Source organism: Procambarus clarkii, chromosome 5 (genome assembly GCF_040958095.1).
Source record: "Procambarus clarkii isolate CNS0578487 chromosome 5, FALCON_Pclarkii_2.0, whole genome shotgun sequence".
In the NCBI taxonomy this organism is placed as follows: Eukaryota; Metazoa; Arthropoda; class Malacostraca; order Decapoda; family Cambaridae; genus Procambarus; species Procambarus clarkii.
In genome coordinates, this window is record NC_091154.1 from 16,955,544 (window position 1) to 16,964,208 (window position 8,665).

Genomic DNA, 8,665 nt, shown 5'->3' on the forward strand with positions numbered 1-8,665 from the left:
TGAGAATATTGCCCACGATTTTTTTTTAAAGTGGCGTCTGTTTACAAGAGCCCTGAGGAAGCTACTGTGAACCCCGTGTAGCCGCGGGCCATTTGAATCGGGCCTGGACCCTATGGCGTATATATACGCTATGCGCACCGTGGGACATGTTACTCAGGGCATATATATATACGCCATGTGCAGTTTAAGGGTTAAAAGCAATTTTGAAGTTACAAAATGTAGCATAGGCTCCTCGCACAATGTTCTTAATGTGGTCCTCAGGTGATAGTTTTCTATTACTATCTAGAACCATCCCTAGATCCCTTTCTTTGTCAGAATTCTTTAAAGATTTCTCACATAATTTATAGGTTGTGTAGGGGGTCTATGTTCTATTCCACATTCCATAACATGGCATTTATTCACATTAAATTCCATTTGCCAAGTGGTGCTCCATATACTTATTTTGTCCAGGTCTTGAAGGGCATGACAATCATCTAGGTTTCTTATCTTCCCTTCCTTTCTTATCTTTCTTATCTTATCTTAGCATCATCAGCAAACATGTTCATATAATTCTGTATTCCATCTGGTAGATCGTTTATGTAGACAATGAACATTACCGGTACAAGAACTGAACCCTGTGGTACTCCACTTGTGACATTCCTCCAATCCGATATAATGCCTCTGATTACGGCCCTCATTTTTCTATCGAGAATTTTTTCATCCATGTTAGAAGCTTAACTATCACCCCTCCAATATGTAATTACCTAAGTGTAGTTACAGGATGAGAGCTACGCTTGTGGTGCTCCGTCTTCCCAGCACTCTTTGTCATATAATGCTTTGAAATTACTGATGGTTTTGGCCTCCACCACCTTCTTACCTAAGTTGTCCCAACCGTCTACCACTCTGTTTACAAAAGTGAATTTTCTTATATTTCTCCGGCAAGTTTGTTTTGTTAGTTTATATCTATGACCTCTTGTTCTTGAAGTTCCGGGTCTCAGGAATTCTTCCCTATCAATTTTTATCGATTCCCATTACTATTTAGAACGTAATGATCATATCGCCTCTTTTTCTTCTATCTTCTAGTTTTTGCATATTTAATGCCTCTCGGTTGAGCAGACAGCAAGCTGGACTTGAGATCCTGTGGTCCCTTGTTCGATCCCGGGCACCGGCGAGAAACAATGGGCAGAGTTTTTTCACCCTATGCCCCTGTTACCTAGCAGTAAAATAGGTACCTGGGTGTTAGTCAGCTGTCACGGGCTGCTTCCCTGGGGGTGGAGGCCTGGTCGAGGACCTGGCAGCGGGGACACTAAAGCCCCGAAATCATCTCACGATAACCTCTCCTCGTAGCTATTGTCCTTGGTGTGTGTGTGTAATGTGCGCAGTTTGGTGACAGTTGCTCAAATTGCATATACTGTATACAATGTGCATGATTTAATGGTTAATAAGACAAGGTGTAAAATCCTTGCTGCGAGTTGCCTTTTCTTGTTCGGTCTCCCACTTCCTATTTTCTATTCACATATGATTTGGAGTAAAGTATATTACCGATGCTTAACTATTAATACTTAATTTTCTTTATTTCCAGAATAATAAATCCAGTACTAATTTAAATACCTTATTTTATACATTTTCAACAGACAACTGGAAACGAGCAAAACGATATCGTAAAGATGCTGAAGAAACATCGGATGTGGGCTCTGAGACGGACTCGGACGGAACTGTAGCACAAAGAAGAAAATCCAGAAAATTGGTAAAAAGATGTGATACAGGTAAGTGTGATTTTTTTATGAATATTATGCATTCTTATCAGCTCGATACAGAACATTTGTAACACTCTAAATTCCTTCTTAGACTACATCAGTCACTATCTGAGGGTTTCTGCCAAGTTCACATTACTATCTGGGGTTTCCTCCTGTTATTAGGTAGCCTCAGTCTTTAGCACAGGACAGGCTAGCAGTGTGGGTTGAGCAACAACTGGGAGAAGACATCACCTCCCCAAAGACCAGACGAACACCCAACTGGACTTAGAATTTATGGTAGTTTAGTGAGTGTTTCTTTATTTCCATTTTTGATAGTTTTGTGTCAATAAACATTGTTTAATATTTATGGTATTTCTGGGGGGAGCCCCGTCAGCTCCCCGGAGCTTTACCGGCTGATATGCTAATGTCAGACTTTGGCATCAGTCATGTGTATGTGTATGGAGTTCTAGGGCCTACCGGGGACCACGGCCAGAACCTGGCCCCCTCAGAGAGGCAAGGGGAGCAATGGCCTATAGAAACCCCCGTGTGGTTGGAAGCATTCTATGTCTGCCATCGACCGGGTCAAGCATCCAGAAAGGTAAGCATTCCAAAACAAACCCCTATTCTGGTGAAAATTGCTACCTAAAGCCGAACTAGTGGATAGAACTCAACAGAAAACAAGGAAACTAGTATGACGTCATACGTCACCGCGCCGCTGTCTGCGCAGCTCCCCCCTCCCCGGGAGGGGGAAGGGAGAGCCCCAGACCTCCCACGCCGGCTATCCACCCATCAGTTCTTCGGCTGATGCTATGGGCAACGGTTATGTGCTCCGGCTCCAGTGGTTGTTTCAGCACTGTACCTAGAGTGTGGTGTCTGTTTTCTAGGTGGTGCGTGAGCCGGGAGTGATTCTCCAGTACTCGGGCTGCATGCGCCTAGGGTTCCCTTCCCTAGGTGCCCTGTAAGTACTGCCCTTGGGGCTTGGGGCCACCTTCCACAAGTTCTTTGGGTCCTGCCCCTGCTTGGCCATTTACTGCTTGGTTTTCGGCCGCTCTTTGTGTGCTCGGGTGTTCTGTCTCCCTTGTTCGCCTTAGAGTAAGGGGCAGTTTTTGCACTGGTGGGGTGCAGGGTACTGTGCAGCTTGTCTTTACCAATCATAGCGGCTGGCTCTGTTCCGCTTGGGTACGCTGTCCTCTTGCGGGGTTTTCTTTTTCTTTTTGTTTATCTACCTGGTGGGGGGGTCTGCCTTCGTTCTGGCCCCTTGTGTCCCTTGTGTTCTGAGTATTTTCTGGTGGTACCCCTGCTAGGTCCCCGTGAGTGTACACGTCCCGGGGGTTCAGCTCTTAGAAAGTTGTTTGGTAGTTTTGAGTGCCGGTTAGCAGTACCCTGCCTGGGATTACCTCAGCGCGAGTCCTCTTATAGTAAACGCTCAGGACCCTGGGAAACCCCTGGGGGCGCGCACGTCCGATGGATGTGACCCCAGAGTCTCCTCCTCGCTTCCAGCGAGTTTGAGGGTTGCTCTCACCCTTTGTCTCTGGGTGACTCTCTGTTTTGCCTCTGTCTGCTGCCTGTGGGGTCGGTGACACCTTCAACCCGGAGTCCTGCGAGTTTGGTTGCTCGTTGTGGCTCGGTTACCCAGTTGTGCTAACAAAGCGGGTGCGGGCAGCAGGGGCGTTGCACTTGATCCTTGGTAGTGGCAACGTTCTCGTGGTTTCCTCCCCGGGAGCCCCGGGGCTGCCCCGTTGTAGTTCGTTTTGGGACTTGGGGGTGTTGGTTGCTTCGGTTCCATCCACGCCCCCTTGTCTTTCCCCTGGATCACCCTTCCTGCCTGCATCCGGTTCCTTACTGTCTGTAGGTTCGGGGCGGGGTTTTTGATGGTGTTGAGACTCGGGCAGTCTCGGGGAATTCCCCTTCCGGGGTAGTGACGGGGGCATTTGAGCCTGTTCCTCCAGCCGTGTTGTATGAGTCTGCCAGTGGGCTCCCTTCCTTAGTGTTTTCACGGCTGCCCTGGTTTTCTGGTACAGCCGGGGCTTTGGGGGAACGGCTCGGCCCCGGGGCCTGTCGTATAGGTTCCCTGGGCTGGGGAGGGGCTGACTTGGGGGGCCTTGGCCCCGTTGGACCCCGTGGGTTTTTTTATCCCTCTAGACGGGGCTTGTGGTTACGCGGAGTGGGGTCTTTCCTCCCCACTCGCCGTACGTTCTGTTGGGCTACTTGTCGCCCTGTTGGGCTACTTGTCGCCCTGTTGGGCTACTTGTCGCCCTGTTGGGCTACTTGTCGCCCTGTTGGGCTACTTGTCGCCCTGTTGGGCTACTTGTCGCCCTGTTGGGCTACTTGTCGCCCTGTTGGGCTACTTGTCGCCCGGTTGGGCTACTTGTCGCCCGGTTGGGCTACTTGTCGCCCGGTTGGGCTCTTTGCTTCTTTGGCCGGTTTTATTGTTCCTGCTTCCTCTTTTGGCTACTTTTCTCGTGCAGTAGTCCTGGTTGGCGCCTTCCCGCAGAGAGGGTGTGCGGTTCGGCCAGCGTGTTATGCGCATGCGCCGTGGAGTTTGTTTTGGTCTGGGCGGTGTTTTCAGTGCTGGTGTTTTGCGCCCTTTTTGCTACAGTGCTTCGCCTCTCGTTCTTCTCTCTGGCTGCGGTATGTGCCCCTTTGCGCCGGGGGTGTCCTGGTTCCCAGTTGTGGGGAGGACACCGCGGTTTTCCCTGTGTCATGGGTGTGGACCGCCTCCTTCGCCTCTCCCTGCTCTCCTGCAGGTCCGGCTCTGGCGTCTTCACCTGGCGGTGCTCCCAGGTTCTTCTGGGCACGGTTGAGTCGCGTCAAGTTCGTGCCATCGTTCGCCAGGTGAGTTTCTGCGGTCTGGCGTCTTTTGGCCGGGCGTTGGATGTGGAGTTGTTTATATACCTGTCTTTATTTTGGTATATTTTTGTACAACTGAGACCATTCTCACACCAGTGACTGTCCCTTTTTCAACCCTTCCTGTCCCCCTCATGTGCATGTCCAACCCATGCTGGAGTCATTCAGGGGACCCTCCTTTTTTAATGTTGTGAGGTGTGGGGGTTGTTGGGTTGGTTCTGTACTCACCTGGTTAGGCTCCTGGCTGTGCTTGCAGGATTTGAGCTCTGGCTCTTGGGTCCCGCCTATCTGGTAGAACTTGGGGGATAGTACCAGTGGAGTGCAGTGGTGCTTATCTCACATTTGGGGAACACTGTATTACCATCAGAGGTCTGTGCTTGTTACACGACCTACTTGCGAGCATAAGCCTTCTTGCTGGTTCGTCCGTGGACTTCCAGGGCGCACTAGCCAGTTTTCGTATGGCAGTTCCGGCCCGTCCTGGTTGTGGGGGTATGTGGGCCGGTGGACTGCTCCTAGCAGCTGCCTGGTGGGCCACCCTCTGGCCGGTCTAGCCTGGCCTTGGGCCGGGCTTGAGGTGTAAAAGAGCTCCCAGTACCTCATCCAGCAGGTATCGAGCGGGGTTTCTCCGCCGTCGGTCGCCTGGTGCGGGTTTCTGGGCCTGCGGGGTTTTGTCGTGTCTCTGTTGGCCCTGTCTGGGGTCTGCCTGCTCCTGGTTGATACCTGGTTGATGGGGTTCTGGGAGTTCTTCTACTCCCCAAGCCCGGCCCGAGGCCAGGCTCGACTTGTGAGAGTTTGGTCCACCAGGCTGTTGCTTGGAGCGGCCCGCAGGGCCACGTACCCACCACAGCCCGGCTGATCCGGAACTTCTCTTAGAAAACCGTCCAGTTTTCTCTTGAAGATGTCCACGGTTGTTCCGGCAGTCTACGGCTCCGGCTCCGTTCTCTGCCTTTGCAGAAGGGAGTTGCTATTTACATGTTGCATGTTGCAGTGGTGCCTGTTGCTGCTGCTGCACGTGTGCATTGGTACCATGTTTCACAGTGGCGTGTCCTTGTTCCTGTGTCCGGTTGTGGAGTGGCACTTTGCTGCCGTTTTGTGCCTGGGGATTGCTTGGGGGTTTTTCTGTCCCTGCCTGATTGTCCACCCCTGGTTGTTCTCCTGGGGTTTTTGTGCTTCTGCTCTTTCTTCCTGCCTCCTCTGCAGCAGGGATGTTCTGCGTGTGTTCTTAGGCGTTGGTCAGCCTGTGTCCTGTGATGTGCTTCTTTGTCTCGGTCTATTGCAGTTGTTCGTACCCCTTGGTTCGGGTACTGTTCTGGCGGCTACCCTTCCGCCTTCTTTGATTTCCTAGCATGCCCTGCCGTATTTTTTTTTTTTGGGGGGTCTTGCGATGTCTCGCGTGGATATCAGCCATGGATAGCTCCGGGGAGCCTTTCGGGACTCGCCCAGAAAATGGCGTTTCATTACATTCAACACTGGTTTTTTTTTTTGGGGGGGGGAAGGGTCTTGCGATGTCTCGCGTCAGACCTGTCGTTTCTGAACTCCTGGCGGGCTTGCATGCTTTGGGGAGTTTTTTCTGTTCGGCAGACGTTCCATCTCCTTGTGCCGCCTGGGTTTCGGTGGTCGCGCCCGAGATCTTCCCGCAGCTCCGCCTTTTCCTGGGCTCGGAGGGGCCTTGTCGGGGCTGCTTATGTTCTGCCTCGCGGTCTCGCCTCCGGTTGGTGGTCGGGTGGCTTCGTGGTAGGTGTCCCACCTGCGTGCTTCTCTTGGCGGCAGTATGGGGTATTTTGGCGGTCCTTCCTTTTCCTGTCCCTTCTTAGGTGGTTACTCTTGTTAGCTTGGTTTACTCTCGGCTTGGTTTTCTGGTGGGGGTTGGGGGCCGTCGTCTTGCCACATACTGTCGCCTCTTTTCGTGCGGCGCTGGTGGAGCCGCTTCAGCTTGCTTTCGGTCTTGGTGTTGCTTCTGCACCGTTAGTCAGCTGTCTTGTGTGCCGTTTCACCTCCGGCCTGTTCGTGCGCCGCTTGCACCATCCTGGTCTCTGGTCAGCGTGCTCTGTCTTCTCCTCGGTTGGTAGTGCCCCTTCGGTTCCGGTGTGTTTTTTCGTCGGCTTTTTTTTTTTGGCCTTTGCCTCTGGGGGTCGAGTCGCTGAGTTTTCTTGCTCCTTCGGTTTTAGTGTTTTGGTTGTTCGGTGGCAGCAGTCTCCATCTTTTCTGCCGCGGGGTGGGGCTGCTGCGTTCTGGAGGGGTCCAGGGTTTGTTGGTGCTTCATTGGTCGGGCCGGGGGTGTGTCGTTTTTGTGTTCAGTGGCGGCCCTCCACTGTTGTTTGCGTGCCACGGCGTTTGGGTCCGGAGCGCGTTTTGCGTTGATTTGGTTCTGTTCTTCCCGGTTCGCGGGTGATAGTGTCCCGGGTGGTCAGCCGTGTTCTTGCGCCTAAGCTGCCTGTGTTCTTCCCTCATGCCTGTGGCGTTCGTGGCTTCGCTGCTCTCGCTGTCGTCTGGGCGACGTGGCCTTGCGGTCTTTCGGGCATGGATTTTTGGTGTTCGTGCAGGGGCCTTGCTGCTCGTTGTTCTCGTGTTGTTCCCGGGACTTTTCGGGGCTGTGGCGCCTTGGGTTGGTGTTTGCTGCCGGTTGTCTCGCCTCCTTGGGGGGTGCGTGGTGTCCGCCTCCTGGTTCTGTCCCTTTGACCTTCCTCTGTGGGTAGTTAGCTCCGGGGAGCCGATGGGGCTCCCCCCAGAAAACCAGCGTTGAATGTAATGAAACGCCATTTTCTGGGTGAGACCCGGAGGCTCCCTGGCAGCCCTCCCTCCCTCCGGTCGGCGGTTTTTCGCATGTTTTGACATCCAGCCTCAGAACTGATGGGTGGATAGCCGGCGTGGGAGGTCTGGGGCTCCCCCTTTCCCCTCCCGGGGAGGGGAAGCTGCGCAGACAGCGGCGCGGTGACGTATGACGTCATACTAGTTTCCTTGTTTTCTGTTGAGTTCTATCCACTAGTTCGGCTTAGGTAGCAATTTTCACCAGAATAGGGGTTTGTTTTGGAATGCTTACCTTTCTGGATGCTTGACCAGGTCGATGGCAGACATAAAATTCTTCCAACCACACGGGGGTTTCTATAGGCCATTGCTCCCCTTGCCTCTCTGAGGGGGCCAGGTTCTGGCCGTGGTCCCCGGTAAGCCCTAGAACTCCATACACATGACTGATGCCAAAGTCTGACATTAGCATATCAGCCGGTAAAGCTCTGGGGAGCCTCCGGGTCTCACCCAGAAAATGGCGTTTCATTACATTCAACGCTGGTTTTTTGAGTATTTCCAATAATTATATATGATTGTCTTTACCGCAGTCTCCACGAGTCTGGTTTTATTGAACGAATCGGTACCTGTAATGCAAGCAAGCCTAGTAAATTTTTAATATCCGAGATATCCCCTTGTTTTCCATGGAATTCCACACTTAACGTAAATTCATACTTCCCTTTTCAAGTTATTTGGGATTAACCCCAAGGAACCCATGGTTAATTGATTGGTACAAACCCCAATTAATTAATCGTCACGATTTTGTCGGTTTAGGGGTAGCAGCAACTTGAGATCCTTGAGCTTGCTAGGAGCCAGTACAGTGTTCTCGTGTTTTGTAGTATCTAAGGCGATCAACTGTCTAAGATCCACGAGGAGTGGACTGAAGGCTAATAGCAGAGTTCTGGGGTCTCTAAGTTTAATTAACTAAGGGCAGGGTAGTGGACAAAGGAGAGACATTACCCCGTACCTGTTACACAGTCACCATCTGGGGGTTTCCTCCTGTGCTCCAGTCACTATCTGGGGGTTTCCTCCTGTGCTCCAGTCACTATCTGGGGGTTTCCTCCTGTGCTCCAGTCACTATCTGGGGTTTCCTCCTGTGCTCCAGTCACTATCTGGGGTTTCCTCCTGTGCTCCAGTCACTATCTGGGGTTTCCTCCTGTGCTCCAGTCACTATCTGGGGTTTTCTCTCCTGTGATTTGTAAAGTACTTGTAGTGATGCTTGCCTTGATGTTGCACTTCTAAATATGTGCACCTCAAGGCTTAATGATATTTTAACCCACAAACTGCTAGGGGCCCAAATGGAATTCACACCCACAGGCGCA

General features: G+C 51.9%; 1 protein-coding gene across 1 annotated transcript in view; it reads left to right on the forward strand.

The window, feature by feature from the left end:
• Nucleotides 1-8,665, forward strand: part of LOC123763886 (uncharacterized) — a 229,387-nt gene that overhangs the window by 24,459 nt on the left and 196,263 nt on the right. Inside the window, exon 4 of the mRNA XM_069339791.1 lies at nt 1,614-1,745. Coding sequence (XP_069195892.1) covers nt 1,614-1,745 — 132 coding nt within the window. The remainder of the gene's footprint in view (nt 1-1,613; nt 1,746-8,665) is intronic.